Here is a 20,985-nt window from a genome sequence, read left to right on the forward strand (position 1 = left end):
AAAAAAGAGGTGATTTACAGAAAAGGGTTCCCAGTGCAAATTATACTTCCATTCGGATTGACTATGGAACAGAAGAAGCTGGAAGAGATAATGTAATGGTGTACTGCAGGCATGTTTCTGCAGGTCTGGTAGTCAATTGTCTGGTAGTGTGATGCTGTCTCTTCACATGGCTGGGAACAATAGTATGTTCCTGGCCTATAACTTACTATGGACTGTGATGGACTTTGTGACAGACAAAATAGACTGTTGGACCGTAATAAAAATAAAAGACTGGAGGATCCCAAGTAAGACAGCAGTATAAAAAATTTGGAAAAACAAATATTGTATATTCAGAGACATGTGTGATTAATTGTTTTTAAATGAATATTGGTTTAAACCCCAGGGTGGTGTGAAGAGTGTATGAAGGATGTGTGCTTAGGATAGTTGTTGTTACTTTTATTAGAGAAACGGTGGGTGTGTTGGTTGTTTTCTGTTTTCTGTTTGTCTAAACGATAGGAGTTACAGAACGAGGCTTGCAAATCCCTTAAATACAGCTGGGTATTTAATTGGGGGTGGGGGTTGTAATATAAAAGGGAAATGAGTGTGAGAAAGGGGGTGGGTAGCCACGAGAGCTAGCTCACTGTGGTTGAAAGCAGTGTGTTGCTGCGAACCCAAGGCTAAGATTATAGAGCGCAGTGTAGTAACTCCGATCTGTGTATTCCTGTTCTCAGTTGTTCGTCAGCATGTTGTTTCAATTAAAAGTGTCAAATGTTTTGTACCTGATCTCTGTGTGAATCTGAATCTAGGGTGAAACATACATGTTACCTGCTTTCCACGAAGTAAGGGAGGCAGGGTGACAGGTAGGCTTAGCTGATCTAAGCACTGTCATGCACAAGGAATCTCAAACACAACCAAGAATTTGCTTAAATGTTGACAATGAATGTTCAAATTGGTGGTGAGACAAACTTTTAGAGCTGTTGATACGGGCACTACAGGGGCAGTAGGTGCTCTCTTGAAAATTGAGATTGGATAGCATATGATATCATTTAATTGCTTGCCCCATAGGCTTGAATTAGCGATGTTAAGTACTGAAAGATCAATTTCAGTTATTGAAAAAGTATATTGCCTTCTGCAGCTTGTGTGGAAAACATTTAATTTCAATCCAAAAGAAAGCAATTGGTGCTAATTTAGGCTGTACAATTAGGAAGCCTTCAGCTGTAATCCAATGATGAGAATCTTGCTACTGGACAGGGACAGTTTACTTCTGTGCATCTTGCTTCCACTTCCGAAAACACAGACATTAAAGGAAGAGCAAAGCAAGTTGTACAGGGAATATTAAAACTTTTGTCATTTTTTACAAGATATTTTTTCAGAGATGTCAAATCTTAGTCTTATACTCCAGAACAGTAGTCTAATTATTTCCCAAGATGATGCAACAACTGATAACTGGGTTTTGAAAAGTACTTTTTTAAAAGTATGAGGGGAAAGCCATGAGTGAAAAATCACAGTTAGGGGTTTCAGTACAGGTTTGGCAACATGATTCAGCTTTCATTTAAGGAGGCGGTTTCAGGAAGACCCAACATTATTCAGTATTTTTTTCTACCATGATGCATGGTCTGATGATCTTGTTGATTTTGGGGATGAACAATATAGAAGTCTTACTGAATTGGTATAGTGATCTTTAGCAAGGAAGTGATGCAATGTGCAGTTCAACCAGAATGGAGAATGATTAAAAAAAAGTCTAAGGTCAGTTTATGGATACATCCTACATTGGTTTAAGAGAGGTCAAGCTAACAAAAGAACCCTTTTGCACAAATATTTTACTGGGAAGCGTGCATGTGCTGCCAATCAGCTGCCCAATGTGAACATGGATTTTCTGCACAAAACAGAATTAAATCCCAGCTACTCAATTCACTTAGTGTGACTACAGATGAAGATCTTGTGAGAATCAGTGCAGAGGGCCCTTACCTTGAAATGTAAAAGGTGAAAGAAAACAAAGACCAAATTACACTTCCAGGTCAAGTGATGCAGACATTTTAACTGTTGTCGACACTGACTCTTATTCTGAAGAATAAGAAAAATTGACAGTTGTCTATAGTTTATAGGCTTAGTTTAATTCCCAATCAAGAAGCACATGGCAGCATGAGGAAGAAGAACGGTTACAGCAGCAGCATTTCAGGACAGGTGCATTGTCAGAACAGCCGTTCACATGCAGGACTGGCAAGGCAGAGAAAGTCAGCGTCAGGCAGCATATATGAACAATGAGGCATGAGCTGGGGGGTACGGATAGGGCAGAAGAAGCAGAAGGGACCGGTAAGTGGGACAGAGTGCCGGCTAGAAAGGACCAGAACTAGGATAGAAGAGCAGGCAAGGCCCACTCTAGTAGCAGACCAGCGAAGCTGGACATGGAAGCTAGGATAGAAGGTGGTCACTGACTGAGGGCGGCGATGCCGACACAACTCAGGGGCGAAGGACCCAGCAACCGAAACCGGATAGAAGGATGGTCACTGACTGAGGGCGGCGATGCCGACACGAGCCCAGCAGCGAAGGACCCAGCAACCGAAAACACATATGAGGGTTATGACTCAGGGAGCGGCCCCTCGGAGGAAAACGGTCCCGGAAGACTGGGACACGAAAGGAGATAGAGAGGGAGAGGTACCTAGCATCTGAGACTGTAAAGGGGCGTTTATTTGACCCCCAATTGGCCAAGACTTTGTGCTGCCTGGGACCTGAGATAAGAACAAGGCATAGAGGTTAGTATGGGACTCGAGCATCAGTAGTCATGTCCCGAACTGAGACAGAAGATAGAACAGAGCCTTGAGTGAGGCAAGATAAGTGCAGGGGCTGCGAAAGAACAAAGTGTGGCCAAGGGTCCACTCTGACTCACATGGTGAGAACCACCCTGAAGGTCAAGGGAGGCTGAAGCCTGCCCTGAGGTTGGGGAAGTGAGATCACTTGACCCCCAGAGACGACCGATGCGAAGGCATGTATGAGAAGGTGGAGGAGGGGGAGGAGGAGGAAAACGAAAAGCTAGACAGCGAAGGTGCAAGTGATCAGGGCTTAAGTAGAAGATAGGTACTAATTGACAGGAAATTGGAAGCCCCTTGCTGCATGCCCCCTGAACTATGCTGGCTAACATTTGAATTTGGAAGCAACCAACTTACTCTTAAAGTGGCACCCAACAATTGAATTGGGCACCCAAAATTGTTGGCCTAGGAGCCATTGGCTCCTTGGGCAAAAAGTTTGTCTGGAGCGCTGCCAGTGTCCATCCTTGTTATACTAAGTTGTCAGAATGATCAGTATTGTGTTTCTTCCACAGTAGCTACCTATTTCTTCCATAATGACACTGATAATATGGAATATTGGAGAATATGGGATTGTGACAGACAGTGAATGAATTCTAGTCAACAATCTGCCTCTCGACCTGTGAGGGTGCTGTATAACAGAAACAGTGTGCCCTGGACTGGATGTTTTGAAAGTTTATTCCAGGGTCAGTCAGAAGTCATCCATTCAGAAAGGGGGTGGAGTCATAATGCCAGAAGTCATCGGCCTAATGCAGTAGGCAATGTGTCAGTCATATATTGGAGGATACGTGATTGCACTCGCTCCCGAAGGGGGCGTGACTGAAGATATATCAGGGGATGTGGCCAAGCAATCTGTTCCTCTGTTATGGTTACAAAATTACCGGGAGGAATAAAAAGAAACCGTGAGTGTTTCATGTTGTCTTGTCTGTCTATTTAACTGTTGTTATTTGTCATTGTAGACAGCTAAATATCCAGGAGCTGTCGCTGTTAAGCCAGCATCAAACCCAGGTGCACTGCACCACTGTTATCACTACTAATTCACTACTGTATTCACAACACCACTTGCACCCGGAGCACTCACAGTTGGACTGGTGATCATATAGGTGTTCTAAAGTGTGTGTTGTTATTATTTCAGGAGTTGTTTCTGTGTTTTTTTCTATTGTACATATTGTTATGCTTTGTATGTGTTTTTTCTTGTATTCAACGTAAAGGCAAGCTTGTAGAAAGTTACTGATAAGGACACATTCCTTCTTTGGATATGATATATGAAGGTTGTCTTGCAATCTCTTGAAGTAATATATGTTATTAGCAGGATGTGTATGAAACTGAGTGTTTATCTTAGAAAATTAGAAGGACTATGAGAGACATGTTATGGGAGGATACCAAACTTTACTGGTGAACTGATTACAAAAAGAAAATAATTTTTGAAGAATGATGTAACCACAGGTTAGGTATAAAAAACCTTATTTTTAGCTTTTTTTGTTTTCTCAAAAGTTGGTAATTATGCCTTTTTCGCATTGCATGCTGTTCAGTAAGTCTAATAAAGCATTTGTATTAAACTGAGTAATTGTATCGAGGAAATCATTCTGAGTTAATGCAGCATGCAGTTAACAGGGGGGGTGCATGTGTAGAGTACACACTAAACTATTAATAGACCAGCAAAGTCTGATGAGATCAATCAGAGAAGACAACACATTTTGTTCTAGGTCGGCTGATTGTTTTTTAGCAGCTGAGAGGAAGCAAAGGCTCCAATCAGAATTTGCATGCGGTTGCTCTATAAAAACGCCACACCAATGAAAGACCTATAAGCATCAAATGCATTTAACGCTATTCATGAATGTTTTATGCAAACAACCAACCCTTGTCCAAGGTTTACCGGGCAGGACTTTCAAACATCAGTGTTATTGCATAGAACTTGTGGAATAGTAACGAGAGCCTTAGTAGAAAGCGATTTTCAAACACAATGTGTTAATTAAATCAATCTGTAATGCTTTGAAATTGAGTTGATGATGTTGTTAATGAACGCATTTCTCGTTAAGAAACTTCATTGTCGCAGGTCACATACATCACGTCCCATCTCAACGACTTGATAAGAGGAACTTGTTAACCCTTCTATTAGGTTTCGGGTCTATTTAACCCGACTCTAGTTTCCAGTTAGCTTAAATGCTATTTTTCTTTTCATTTTCCGTATAATATTTTAAGACTTTTCCTAAGTTGGGGTTTATTTTTTTTAGAACAGGTCATGTATACAAATAAGATGTTTTGGGTCATTGTGACCCGTGGCATTTATCTATGTAGATTTGTGGGCAGGAATAAAACAAACTTCTTCAATTTGTTATTTTATCATTATTACATTTGTATTATTATCACTGAAAATGTCTGCACCTGTCTGGAGATATTTATAACCAAAAAAACTAACAATATATATGTACCTAAATTCTGAACATAATAGGAGGGTTAATCAAAATGCATGTTAACAAGATCAAGAACAATGAATGGAAGCATAATTCGCTGTTATGGAAACTACTAGCATACGGGGAGACGGTCAATTTAATTTAAAATTGTGCACTTTGTCATGCAGAATATATGTTTATTTAGAACACTTCACATGTAAAATGCTGATTTACGATTATCTTGCGTCTGGGTAAAAATATGACGGCACAGATTTAAAAAAATTAAATAAATTAAACCCTATTAGTAATTTACCCTCATTCAGGGGGATATTTTGCTACAGCTTATATACAACTCTAAATGTACATTTTGCAATATTTTTTTGGTTAAAAAGAAAAAATACAATAAGCTATGTATATTGGTTTTAATTTACCTTCTTATGATGATGTATTTATTTTAGTATGTACGATTGTATGCTATATACAAATTCAAACATTTCCAGTGCCATTGGCATTTGTAGTTGTTAGTTATTATACATGTATACCATATTGTAACAGGGGGGAGATCTGTGCTGACTCTTCTGGTGCGTTCATAGTGCTGCAGGAAGAGGGCAGCAGCCTTGCAATAGCTGCCTGTCAGTCATGATAGTGACACAGAGAGGTGGGATAGAGGGTGTGTTGGCTTTCCCTCTCTCTGAGTGGCTGAGAGGAGGGTCTTGGGGGGGATTGCTGGCCCTATAAAATAACATTCTGTTGTTCCCTCAGTTCTGCCCCTGTAAGATGAAACAACAAGCTAGTGGAAGCTTTGCTCCAGGACCGAGAATGACCAGAAAAAGAAAAACAAAAGAAAGCCAAAAATAAAATAAAAAAATATTGATAGCGGGAAAACCTTAGGCAGACCCCATATATGTATAGAAAGCAGGCTGAGGGAGCAGTGAAGTGTTGGACGGGGACCTGGGCCATGCGGGTAGCAACGACCGGGGTATCGCTGCTGAGTGCAGCACCTTTTCTTTGTAGTTTTTGATTACTGTGTTTTATTTTTTTTTTATTTTGCCTTTTGTTATTATTATTTCAGAGTACCTCTGAATGCTCCAGCATCTCTCTTTATCTGTGGGTATTTCTGTGGACCTGTCTACCATTGCTGGTATTCAGGCCACAGACAACAGCGCCCTCTGTGGGATAAAATGAATTACTTGAAAAAAATGAAAAAAATAAATAAATAAAACTGGGCACCTGTGCGGTGTTTGCAAGTACACTTCTCTGTCTCCCGTGTCAGTGAATACCCACACCCTTCCATACATGTATGTAACACTTCATTATATATTTATTAAGCTTTTAAAATTACAATAGAACTCCCGGCCTAACCCAATACACTATTTGCTTATAATTAATTGTTCAGTGAATTCCTCTAATCATGCCACCGAACACCTACAGTATTATAAGAACATTTTATATGCATGCAAACATGTGAAGGTGAAAGTGTACATTGTACATAAAGTGGGGTGGGGGGAGCCTGACAACATTACAAATACGTTTAGGCAAAATCCATGTCAGTGATCTCGATCACATTACTAGTGTATCGCTGTGTGTTCTTGACATCTGTTATTCGTTCTTGCATGGATTACACAGGTGTTAAAAGCAAATCCTCAATCACTTAAGGAAACTGTAAGATAATATCTAATAAGCCATTTTCTTTACCAAGATTTCAGTTGTATAATTCAAATAAAATCTACAGTAGATGTCAGCTGTCATATAATGTATGTATACAGAATTTAAATAGGCTACAGTTGCACTGGTAATTTGTTGGTAGTCACTGGGTGAAAATAACATTTTAGCAATACAACAAACGTTCTGTAAGGTTATAAATAGTTAAAATAAGTCTATAAATCTAATTCATAACCACAAGTATAGAAAAGGTTAAAATATTTTCAGAATTACAAATATTGAATTATCGAGGTAGCCTGCAAGAAATTAAATCTGGTCCTGTACACTCTCTCTGTATCGTTGGCATCACATCACTGTCTGTTAAATGTCTGTTTCAATGTGAGTTATAGATTATTTTGTTAATTAAAATTATGCCAATTAACACAGATTTGTTTTTAAATTCCCATGCAAACAAAAGAAATAATCGCAAGAAGCCCTGTTCGTTAAGATAATAATTTCGGAAATCACATTAGGATGATTATGCAGTTGTGCCATTTAATGGCTTTTTCTTAGACCAATATAACCGATTTTTTATTTATATGAGTTTTCAACTCTTATGTTTAATACTACTGTAATTATTACTGCTGCTATTCCGTTAGATTTTTTTTTTTTGCGGCAGTACTGTTTAAAAAAAATAGAAAGAAAAACTGTTCAGTGGTAATTGGTATTGAACAAGGCTAGCGTGTAGACGAATCCTCCCCTTAAGTCTCTTCAAAATGTAAAACTCAAACTTAAAATATGTGGAATATCTTTTTTTTTTCTCAAAAAAACATTAAAATGACAAATATAGAAATAAATACTAAAAATAGGTTTAAAATATATCCACAACCACCACAGCGAGCCGTTAGCCATTATGAAAGGGAACACTATGAGAATCCAACTCTGAAGCTGGAGTGGCTAGAGTGTTCTTTGAACAATCCGAAATTCACGTCCTCTTGAGTTTTCAAACAACATCACAGAGCACTCCAGGAGTTTACAAATGGTCAGCATGCGCTCTGACACTGCTTGAGTTTGCAAATTATTCCCCACAAACTTTGCTTTTGTGACCAGGACAGTGATATTTTGAAATTTACCTATTTTCCAGAAAATTCCAGATAGATTCAGTGCTAAGTAAACTTGGAGTAACTTCTAGAACTTTCCAGTAACATAAATAGTAGGATAAATAAAGGGGCCTTAAGCCCATCAGTTCAGTTTAGTTCCAGCTGCCTAAGTGGATACATATCTGCATTTTTCTGAGATGGCATCAAGAGGCTGCAATGGTGGTATTCCTGATTGGTCTCCAAGGCGGTTTTACCAAGTTTCCCTGCTATCTTTGCCTTTGGGACAGCAGGAACACCAAGGCGCACTACCTCAGGCAGGACTGGCCACAGCGGACCGAGTTCTCTGTGGGGAGGAACAATGTCAAGTGGGAGCCACTGGTGGACCCCCGGAAGGTGCTGATGCCACCACTGCACATCAAATTGGGCCTTATGAAACAATTTGTCAGAGCTCTAGAAAAGGAGTCGGCAGCCTTCAAGTACCTTCAAGACTTCTTCCCTAAGCTGTCTGAGGCAAAGGTCAAAGCCGGTGTCTTCGTCAGACCACAGATAAAGAAGATCCTGGAGTGCAATGAATTCCCCAAGAAGCTCACTAGTAAGGAGAAAGCGGCATGGAACAGCTTTGTCGCAGTGGTTCGGGGATATCCTGGGCAATCACAAGGCCGAAAACTATGTGGAGCTGGTTGAGACTCTGGTGAAGAACTACGGCACAATGGGCTGTAGGATGTCCCTCAAAGTCTATATCCTTGATGCTCATCTTGATAAATACAAGGAGAACATGGGAACATACTCGGAGGAGCAAGGCGAGTGCTTCCACCAGGATATACTGGACTTTGAAAGCTGCTACCAAGGACAATATAACGAGAATATGATGGGAGACTACATTTGGGAGCTGATTCGTGAAAGTGATTTACAGTATAATCGTAAATCTCGAAAAACTACTCACTTCTAAATCTTTTGTAGTCATTTTTGTATTATTTTAGTATAAATACATGTTAATTTGGATTCATATGTTGTTTTTTTCTGACTTTATGTGAACGAAAAGACACACATTTGCCCTTTTTCCCATTGGAAATAGTGATATTTTGAAATATCACTGTTCTGGTCACAAAAGCAAAGTTTGTGGGGAATAATAGCAATTTTCTATACTTTTGAGGCATAAGCAATTAGGAAATAACATTTACTACCCAGGAACAAAAAAAAAAAAAAAAAAAAAACATTTGTTACATGGTGTTATTTAATAATGAAATAGACACAACGACTGCTTGAAAATGCCAAAATCAATGCTAGATATCGATTTCTTGATTAATACTATAGTTACCATTAACAAACTTTTGAAAATCCTGTCCACAGTGTTGTAAACAAGTCAAAATTGTATACATGCTACTTTTTAACTGTTAAATTCATGTTTACCAGTTCCATTGCGCAAGTGAGGTCAACAACATATACGCAAAAATGTAAACAAACTAAACATTCTAGTAAAAAACTGGTTTATGAAAATCAGCAAACAGTTACTTTAAAAATACTTAATTCCTGACTTCAGTCTGTATTCATATCATAGGCACACACACACACATGCGTTGCTGTTACACTGCTCAATGAGACAAAAGCATTATAAAAACAATATCTGATAAGCAACACTCTGACAAACTTCCTGCTGTTTTGTTTAATACATTTTCTACTCTATTTTTCCACCTGGTGGTAGAACTAATGACATTTGATATCATATAAATTTAAACTTACTACTGAATTGTAAATGTACTGCCCTTCTACAAGACAAGACAAATACATAAATTACAGTAGAACCTGTCATATCTGATTTATTGGTTCCAGGGGTCCATCGGATATATAAAAATATCTTACCTCAGAGGGAGTCATTATACTATTTTGTAGTTGCTGTGTCTCTAAAACACCAAAGTACAGTACTGTATGTATATTATACGAACAAAAAACAGTGAAAATTATTACAAAACAAAACAGAGTGCTATAATACAATACTGTATTTGGCAATTTTCAAAATAGCATTCCAAAAAGCAGTTATCTTATTTTCTCCATCTATGTCCCACACGTCTAAGTAATGCGACAGGTTTTTCGCACTGTGCATGTTAACCCGAGAAAGTGTGCACACAGACTGGCTCATTATTATTTCAGCTTTGGGCAGTTGTGTGACGTGACACCATGTCAAAAGCGAAACAAAATTCCCAAAAGCTTCATCTTTTTTTCTCTGCAACTTCATCCATTCTCTTCTGCTAAGAGCTGAGTTTACTTTTTAGACTCATCATAAAATGTGCTTTGATCAGTTTCCATTGGTACCATTCAATTAGTAACAGTGTGTGCAAGTCACATATTCCAATAGAGGGTATCTTATCTTACCAGATCAGATATGAGAGGATCTACTGTATAGCCTAATCATAGGCATAATTACTTACTTGTCAATGCAGAGTCTCCACTAGGACCTAGCTGTAATGTAAAACGTACAATTTGCATTGCTTAAATAAGAGTATACCCGTTGATTCTTTATTCCTAAAATAACTCTGACAAGAAGTCTGGAAAATCTCTATCCTAAACAAGGGGACCATTTGGAAGCCAGAACCCCTGCTGTGGCTCTCAGCATAAAAACACATTTTTTTACACCTCACACCTAAAATAATTGCAAGAAGATTAAAAAAGCTAAGAGGTAGATGTACTAAAGTGTTGCACCTGTTGCAATAAACACAAACCAATTGCAAACGAGTCAGAAGTCTAGAGTGAAATGCACTAAACATGCGCAATGCTGTTAGCGACTTTTTAAGGAATGCTTTTTAAGGCAAGCAGTTTTTCTTTGCAGTTCAGCCTCAGATGAATATGTAATTATGGGCATTCCTGCATAAATTTTTAAAAAGGGGATGATATAGTCCAAATGAGGGTTCACAAATATTATAATGAGATGCAATTGTTGCTGGCATTTCCCAGTCTGCTTTTTCTCTTGTGTTGCCAGTTGTGTTCAATGCATTTTTGAGGCAAACACCTAACTACCTAATTTTCACTAAAGTCAGGTGTACTTACAAGACTTGAAAACACATTTTTATGACATCTCTAGTTTTCCCAGTGTGTTGGGAGCAATAGACTGCACACATGTGCCACTAATCCCTGCAGCTCATTCTGAGCATTTGTATAGGACCATGATCTCTCATGAATTAATTGTGTAGGCTACTAAGTAGACCAACTTAAAAATAATAATAATAAAAATAAAATATACAATCAAATCATTTAGTTTCAATGTACAAGAATATTTTATTTGCATTGTACACCAATGTGTACAGTGCAGCAGCATGATTTATTTTATGTTACCAGTAGGCTAAAGTACTACAAAAGTACATTAGGTATTCATTTGATTTTACTACTGTACTGTATACTGTATAGGCCTACGGTACAGATTTATATTTTTACATTATGCAATGTGTAGTGTACCCAAAACACATTAGTGTTATTTCAGTGCAATGATTTATATTTAAAATACATTGAATTGTAAATGCTTGTGTGTGCGATTTTACTGTATTGTTTTTAAACCGGACACCTCCTTATGTCAGACAAACATGTTTGGTTTAGCAGGGTCTACTGTATGATTGTGAAAAGCTTTTTAGGGGTGAAGGTTGGGGCCATATTATAGAATCAGATAGGATTAAACTGCCTTTCATTTTTATATATATAGAATAGTATTAAAAAAAGGTCAAATGAAGACGGAACAGAATGCACTGTACAGATGATGTTTACATTTAACAAAAACTATGTCATTTTGATTGTTACTCCCTTGCATGTATAGACATGATAATAACCTCCCTTTCAAGTACGAAATGTAACCATTACCTAATGGGTTAATGGCTGAATTTACCAATGCATCGCAAGGCAATATTGCACAACGCCTGGAGTGCTACAAGGCTAAGCCAAAGGCTACCTTGTGAGTTACCATTAGGAACCCCAGTAACAAGTAACTAGGGCTAAAAAAAAATAGGGAGAAACACCTCTATGTTCTGCTGATCCTGAAGCCGCCCTCAACAGGGCTGTTAGTTAAGCCTCAAAATAGCAACCGATTAATTGGGCACACAAAATATAATCATTCCAATAAATATCACTGATTGTACCACATACATTTTGCTCCACCCCCCCACGTGATTATTTTAATCTTAAGTGAAAGCTTGTGCACAACAATTGAATGCGAGGGATAATTATGACTTGGTAGTGTCAGGAGAAGAAAAAAACACAACATTTGCAACAAGCCTAAAGCCTAACATACTACATGGGTGTTACTAAAATATTTATTCCAACCAGATTACAGTACTTTGAAATGTAATCTATATAAACTAGACATCTGCAGCATCATGCATTACATCTTGTTAGTGCTGCACCACCTAACATTCACTATATATGGAACACACAATGCGGAAATCCCTGCTTAAAACATAATAATAATAATAATAAATTGATTTACTTACCACAACAGTAAGTAAAGGTCAAGCTGATAGGTACTCCAAAATTGCATTTAACATCACTGATTGTTTATTTATCTATTTATTTATTTATTTATTTTAAAAATGTTATTGAATAGTGTTACAGTAATGTGAAAAAGTATTTGCCCCCTGTCTGATTTTCTGCATTTTTGCACATTTTTCACATTGAATTTGGTCAGATCTTTTTGTGGGTTGTAGTAGTATATAGAGGGAGTCTGAGAGAAAAAAATGACACCAAAGTTTGGTGCTTCTTTAATTTGTTTGGTGTGCAAGGTAATCATACATGAAATCTTCAGGTGTGAAAAAGTTATTGCCCCCCCCTAGTTAATTCCACCCAATTAAAGGGAAAGTTAGTGTCAGCTGTTTGAATACTTTGGTTAACAATCAGGTTTGATTTGGGCCAGCCCTGCCCAATATAAATCTGACTAACTTTGGCCCTTACCATCAGAGTGAAGCTGTCAGCACACAGGTTCTAGAGGCACCTCATGCCGCGATCAAAAGAAATTCCTGAAGACCTCCAAAAAAAAAGTTGTTGATGCCTATCAGTCTGGAAAGGGTTAAAGCCATTTCTAAGTTCTGGAACAATGTTCTGTGTACAGATGAATCAATAATGGAACTTTTTGGCTAACATGGGCCCCGTTATGTCTGGCAAAAAGCAAACACTACATTCCACAGTAAAAACCTCATACCAACGGTCAAGCATGGTGGTGGTAGCACCATGATTTGAGGATGCTTTGCTGCATCAGGACCTGGAGGACTTGCCATCATTGAAGGAACCATGAATTCTGTTCTGTACCAGAGAATTCTACAGGCCATCCGTCCGTGAGCTGAAGCTGAAGTGCATCTGGGTCATGCAGCAAGACATTGATCCAAAACACACAAGCAAGTCTACATCAGAATGGTTGAAAAACAAGAAATTTAAAGTCAAGACTTAAATCCCATTGAGATGTTGTGGAAGGGCCTGAAACGAGCAGTTTATGCTCGAAAACCCAGAAATGTCTCTGAGTTGAAACAGTTCTTCATGAAGAAGTGGGCCAAAATTTCTCCACGGCGCTGTGAGAGACTGATCAATAACTACAGGAAGCGTTTGGTTGCAGTTATTGCTGCTAAAGGTGGCGTAACCAGTTATTGAGTCTAAGGGGGCATTGGGTGTTGCATAACTTTAATAAATAAAGGAAATAAGTATCAAAATTTCTGTTATTTGTTCATTCAGGGTCCCTTTTATCTAAATTTTATTTTGGTTGATGATCTGATAACATTCAGTGCCAAAAATATGCAAAAATGCAGAAAATCAGACGGGGCAAATACTTTTTCACGGTACTGTAAATATTCATTCATTAGCTCCACCCCCCACGTGATTATTTTAATTTTGAAACTCTAAAGAAGCACAAACTATATACAGTCAGTTTTCTTCAATGTGTGCAATTTATTTGCAGGCTGTTTGGCAGAAATACAAACCTGTCGTCCTGCACTGTATCCAAGGTGGCAGTTTTTTTTATTTTTTTAATTTATATCAAATACACAGAGGGGCGTACTTACAAAGCATTTTCAAAACTGATTCGCTGGTAGGATGGCACCAGCAAATCAGATGCTAGTTAACACGAGCATGAAAAGAAGAGCATGACCACTGCTTGTCTGTAGCAGAAATACTGTAAATAGCAAAGCAGGATGTTCGGTGCCTTTTGGTTGATAAATGTAAATCATGTTATTAAGTGCACGTTACAAAAATGTAATTACACTGTGTAACAATTTTTTTTTTTTTTTTTGTTCCTGGGTAGTAAGTGTTATTTCCTAATTGCTTATGCCTCAAAAGTATAGAACATGGCTATTATTCCCCACAAACTTTGCTTTTGTGACCAGGACAGTGATATTTCAAAATATCACTATTTCCAATGGGAAAATGGGCAAATGTGTGTCTTTTCGTTCACATAAAGTCAGAAAAAAACAACATATGAATCCAAATTAACATGTATTTATACTAAAGTAATACAAAGATGACTACAAAAGATTTAGAAGTGAGTAGTTTTTCGAGCTTTACAATTATATTGTAAATACAGTATAATTGTAAATCTCGAAAAACTACTCACTTCTAAATCTTTTGTAGTCATCTTTGTATTACTTTGCTGCGTCAGTCAATATTTTAAGTCAACATTGATGACTTCCTTTTATAGTTTAGTCTTTTTAACCTGACAACATAATTGCTTTATCAATTTTATTTGCTTATTTTTTGTAACTTTGTGTTTATCTGTCATTCTAATTAATTTCTTGTTATCTTCATGTTTTCTTTAAATTTCTTATTATCATTATGTATTGATGTATTGATGTAATTATCTATTGTTATTTTGTAATTCTTACAACTTCTTAATACTACATATTTTTTCTGTTTTAACCAACATGTAAAGCTATTTGAGATACAGTGGTATGAAAAAAGGTGCTACAGTATATCAATAAAATAAACTGAACAGTGGTAAGTCATGGTGTTGTCATGCTTTGCCTATTCTAATAAAACAAAATACCATTTTCAGGTACTACCCTCTCCTTACCAAATTACCTTCAATAGCAATGCACAGGGTTCTAAATTGGCAAAAAAAAAAAAAAAAAAAAAGGCAAGGCCAAAATGGCCTTCAGTTCAATACATTTATAGAGGACACCAAGGCCACTAAACTTAAGTCATGGTCAAAGTGTAGGATGCTGTGTCATTTTACTTAGGATTCCTATATAAAGCTAATTATTTGCCAAAGAAGGAAACAACAATAATAATTATCTGTTTTTTTTTTTATTTGTGAAACAGCTGCCTCAAAACAGTTTTAGTTTTATGGGCTGTCTATAATAACCAGTCCCTCCACCCTCGCTCCTCTATAGCAGTGTGGCAGAGCAAAGCTCTGCCCTTTATAAATTGGCAGGGATGGGGTTAAATTCCCCTACCTACCTGGGTTTATTATGTTCAGCTGGCTGGGGTTGATTAGTTGATTAGATGATTAGGTTAATTAACGATCAATCAGCGCCCAGCCACCTGACATAAAAGGAGGCCTCTGCTTCCCATTAGGGGGAGGGAGCTGAGGAAGCAGGTTGGTGTTTGTTTGTTTGTTTGTTTGTTTGTTTGTTTGTTTGTTTGTTTGTTTGTTTGTTTGTTTGTTTGTTTGTTTGTGTTTTTGAAATTTTCTAAATCCAGTGAAGGCGTTGCCCAGCCTGGAAACCTTTATTTTTGTGAGTTTTGCGTTTTGCTTTATTTGTGTTTAAGTATCTTTTATTTTGGCCTTGTACAGTTTTATTTTTGTGTTTATTTATAATAAAAACATTATTTTTTTGAACTGCAGTCTGTCTCTGGCCTCTATCCACTCGCCAGCCTGTCACATTTAGTGTCAGAAGAGGGATATGCTCAGAGCAGTACTGCAGAGTTTTTTTTTTTTTTGGGACAATTTTTTTTTTTTTTATAAAAATGAGAAAGAGAAGACAGCGGCAAAGGCAGGAGAGGCAGCAGCTGAAGAAATGTAAGCTGCTGCAGCCACCATTGGAGGACCTGGCCAGCCTCTTCCCCTGGTGTTCCTGGTGCGGGAAGGAGGACCACTGTTGGCGGTCCTGCCCAGATGTGCCACCGGCAAACTGGTGTGGCCGTTGTGAGGGGGACGGCCACAACTGGGCAGGATGTCCCTACAATCAGGCCCAGGAAGAGGTGCAGTGTTCACCCAGGGCATCAGGGTCCACCCCACTACCTCCAGCACCACCACCTTCACCAACATCTCAGGAGATCTGGGACTGGTTGATGCACCCTGAGGCAGACCTTGTCCACGATCTCCCCATAGTTATCAACACGCTGTGGAGTCGAGATGGGGAGAGGTGGGAAAAGTGGGAGGAAGAACACCACCCGGCGTCCTTCCCAGAGGTTGCCCTCATTGTGGTTAATTACCTGGTAGTAGACATGGGAGATGCCCCAGTCATTCCAACAAAGAGGGTGGAACTGCTGTCTTGAGTGCCCGAGAGGGGCGGAGCCGCCGCTCAAAGAGCCCGAGAGGGGCGGAGCCGCCGCTCAAAGAGCCCGAGAGGGGCGGAGCCGCCGCTCCCAGAGCCCGAGAGGGGCGGAGCCGCCGCTCCCAGAGCCCGAGAGGGGCGAGTCTCCTTTTTGTTTCCTAGGGTTGCCAAGGGTCCGCTGCCGCTGTCGCCTCCCGAGGGTCCGCTGCCGCTATCGCCTCCGCAACTAGAGGGAGCCGGACTGCCGTCACCGTACTACCTTGGAAATCCAGGGCCCCCTCAACCAAAGAAGGCTTGATGGCTCCGACATCAACCCCGCCCACCACCGCCCACCAAAACAGCCCACCCAAGGGACATAATTGGACTCTTGGAGGGGGGAGGGGGGAGTTGGTCGATTGCGGCCGGTGTACGTTGTACATGGTCGGGAGGTGTGTATATTTTATAAATTGGCAGGGATGGGGTTAAATTCCCCTACCTGCCTGGGTTTATTATGTTCAGGTGGCTGGAGTTGATTAGTTGATTAGATGATTAGCTTAATTAACGATCAATCAGCGCCCAGCCACCTGACAAAAAGAGGCCTCTGCTTGTTGGTTTTGTGGACTAAGAGGGTAATATTTTAAAATACAGTGTTGCAATACTGTACATAATGATATGATTCTGAAAAGCAACTTACCAAAAGATGACTGCACATGAACTGTATTACATAATCATTTCCTTTATTCTGATTCCAAACATGTATTTCTCAATGCAAGATGCATTGTAGGAATAGACAGTGCTGTATAACACTTTTCCATTATGACGTTGCATTGCCGAAACAACCAAGAGTCTGAATTTTTGCATTTTTGTCATGGAAAAGACAACAGTGTGTAGTGCACAAATTGTGCCTAGCCTGTGCCTCATGTCAAAATCGCCAGATAAGCAGTTGGAAGGTTAAAGTTTCTTAAAAGTAAAAAAAGAAAGAAACCGCACACTTGCAATCCCTTTAAAAGAAACACATTTATATTTAGCCAACGTTTCAGTACTGGAGTACCTTCAAAATAAACCAGAGGGGGATAAAGGTAAACAAACACATTTGTTTTCAGTTAATTATTTTCTATTTCTCCACTTTGAGTGTCTCAAAGCAAGACATTCCCAATGTTACACAGAATTCTGTATCCCTGCATGATTCCATGCCTGTGCAGATGCAGTTTTTCAAAGCTGAAAGTGGATGCGTGATATTCCTGTGCCTGAGTCCCGTTGTGTTCTCAAGCTCTGCCATTGAGTTCTTACAAAAAATATTGAAAACAAGACCAAACTAATTCTGTAGCAAAATAAAACAGCACATTTAACACCACTGATTTGCTACAGTATGCTTAGCCTCCTGCGTTGCTCAGTACATGAAACCCTTGATTAAAAGTAACTTATAAAACTGTATTTTTCTTTTAAAACACTTTTTAATTTTATTACATGTAAATACTGTTCAGAAACATCGAGCTTTCACGTATAGCGATCTTGATCTACTCAGGCGTCAAATCTAATGGAATACAGAATTCTATGAGGATACAAAAATCTGCGTAACACCGGGCCGCCTCCCCTCATCCTATGGAGACCCATTGAAGATGTAACTGGTGCCGGCTGCTGCCTCCTTGGTCGCTGTCATTCTCACAAAGTGAGAGCCGGACTACCTGTTCTTTGGAGTGCCCATATACTCAAATAAAGGGTGTGTAACGCGTGCAGCATTTCGTTGTGCTATGATGACTGGAAAATGAATCATTTAGCTCACCTTATTTGTGCATATTATTATATCAGTGAATAGAGTGGACAGGCCTTCCTTTTTGTGCGCAGCATGAGTGTCTCTTACCAAGCAGTATTTCAGGTAATTTAACACCATTTAGTGTGTGAGACCCTTAGCCTTTCATGATACATTTCTTTCTGTAAAATTAAGCAAATTAGGTTGATTATTAGGTTTATTGATGTTGAACTGGAGCATATATGTGTGAGTATAAAATGGTATTAAAACTCTGATTTCACCTCAGTTGCATTAATTTGGACTGTTTTCCTTTGTAGCTGCTATGTTTTAAGCTTAGAAGCAATATCTCTATATCAGATATCAAATTAAATGCCACCAGATTGGTTTTCATATGGTTAAGGTATGAAAAAAAAAACTATCAGGGAGTTTCAATGATGAGAAAAAGTGAAAAACACTTAGGCTACCATCAGTACAATTGTAAATAAATGGTTTAATGCATTCTTTAGTTTTGTGGTATCCATTACTGTACATCCAGTCCAATTGAGCATAGCTAAAATGGCCTCTGTATAGTTGTGTCACAGAAAGTATGAATCTTGGTTATAAATCTCCGTCCCGACCTGTGAGGCCGCTAGGTAAAAGGAACAGAGTGTCCTGGACTGGATGGTCTGGCAATTAATTCAAAGGAAAGGTGGATGTCAGTCATCTAGAAAGGGGGCGGAGCCACAGTACACCAAGTCATCGCCCCAGACAGACATCGTGGATTGGAGGAATAGCGATTGCACTCACTAACCAAGCGGGCATGACTGAAGGAAAGGGGTTGTGGCCAAGCGAACTGCTCCTTTGTTATGGTTGCGAGAAAACCGCTGAAGGACTGTAACATAACCATGTGTGTTTTTCATGTGTGTTTGTTTGTTTGTCATTCTAATTGTACTTGTTTGTCATTGTTAGACAGCTAACACGATCCGGGAGCTGTCGCTAAAGGCCAGCACCAAGCCGGAGATCACTGCTCTACTGTTCACTAATAATTGTATTTCACCACTTGCACCTATAGCACTCACTCTGGACTTGTGATCGTGTTTGCGTTCCATGTGTGTTTATACTCTGTTTATTATTTTGGGAGTTGAACCCTATGGCTTTAACTGTGCAGTACACATTGTTCTGTATTGCCAGTGACAGTTATTTACAATCGCCAAACAACCAGGATTATAAAACCAATAAAGGATTGTTTGGCCCATGAACTTTGTTGTTTGTCATCTGTTTGAGCATTGCATCACCTCTACACCTATGCACTGCAAACCACTTTGCCACAATGATCATTAACAAAACTTGCTTCTAAATAGGCCAAGGAATTGTGAATTCACTGAAATGGAGAGAAAAAGCACAAGGCAGAAACCTTGCACTTTTAATGGTCAACATCAGTGGAGCAAGTACGACCACATTATTGTGCATCTCAATTTTGTATTTTTAATTGAAATGCTCTTTTTTTTTACTTGTAGATTGTTTATCTCCTGTACAATTAATCTGATTAAATCAAACTGTTTCAAACTCTCAGAACTAATGACTCGAATTGACTCGAGCCAGATAGGTGACTCCACTTGTGAAAACTTTGTGACTCAACTAGACTCGAGCTGGCATGTCAGACTCGTCTCATCTCGAGTCTTACCCCCAGTGACTCGACTCGAGTCCCAATTTTTTGATTACAACACTGGCATAAAGTATAAACAACCAATGACAAAAATCAATGTTCATTTGACCCTGAACAATATTAGCCATCACTTATTCAGATGAGGTTGTGTAATTGGGTGCAGACAGCGACAAACAGGATTGAAAATGCCTGCGGACAGTTGGCTTCTTGGGAATCAATACCAACCTCCAGTTCCAGCACATCCCTCGGGCAAGGTGTCGTTCCATTTTCTCTGCCTTCCATTATTGGAATGTTGGATTTTGTAATCTCCTTCTCTAGAAACCCTAAAAGATATGTGTAAAAAATAGGTGTATTATTTTACTTTGTATGAAAACTAAATTCAGCAACTGTAACGGAATGCTAAGATGATCCAATACCATAAAAAAGATGTTCAATATGTGCCAATATTGGGTCAGCATGTGTCCACTTTGTTATAACAAGGTGATTGTCAACATTTGCAACCTTGTAGAAGAGATACCAACATGCAATACCAATAATATAAAAATGACCAAAATACTCACAGATATCAACAATGCAGAACACAAGAAGTGTAATCACCATAGACTTATCTTTTTCTTTTTATCTATTTGTATCATTTTTATGCAACCATGAGCCACATAATATAAATTAAACGTTGTACGTGTTTTAAGAGATTCTCCTCTCTTAATTTAAGGTAGGGTGTTGTCAAACACTGGAGTATGTACAATAAAATTATTTCTGTAGTCTGGGTCTATTTTTTTCACTGATATAACAATTCTGATGCAAATATTTTATTTTGTATATAAAATCTCTGAACTCTTATTATGTTATTATTTTTTTTTTAATTATGTTGTTGATTTTGAGATACTTGTATATAACATTTAGCTGTAAAAGTAGCTTATATTCAAATGAAAATGTGCTTTGAACCATCAGTCACCAGCTGTCCAGGTCTTTACCCCTTCAAAGAATTGGGACAAAGCTTCTTTGGAAATATGCCTGCACGCTGGAAAGGCTTCCTGAACATATTCAAACAGTAACTTTGTGCTATCTGTGCAGGAGAAGACTATGGGCTGGGATTCCAGCTCTGCCACTCGGGACAGGAAGCACACTGAACATGAGGATTTGTAGCACATTGTGCTGGACAGGGATGAAACAGAATTGCTACCTCTAGTATGAGGAGGACCTGTAAACGAATCGAGACCCTGCAGTGTACAACATGTGGC

General features: G+C 38.8%; 1 protein-coding gene across 1 annotated transcript in view; it reads right to left on the minus strand.

Moving 5' to 3' along the window:
- The window catches only part of si:ch73-173p19.2 (V-type proton ATPase 116 kDa subunit a1), a 210,398-nt gene that overhangs the window by 172,443 nt on the left and 16,970 nt on the right, over positions 1–20,985 (minus strand). The window contains exon 3 of the mRNA XM_041246723.1: positions 19,970–20,067. Coding sequence (XP_041102657.1) covers positions 19,970–20,067 — 98 coding nt within the window. The remainder of the gene's footprint in view (positions 1–19,969; positions 20,068–20,985) is intronic.

This window comes from Polyodon spathula, chromosome 4, assembly GCF_017654505.1.
Source record: "Polyodon spathula isolate WHYD16114869_AA chromosome 4, ASM1765450v1, whole genome shotgun sequence".
Taxonomy (NCBI): Eukaryota; Metazoa; Chordata; class Actinopteri; order Acipenseriformes; family Polyodontidae; genus Polyodon; species Polyodon spathula.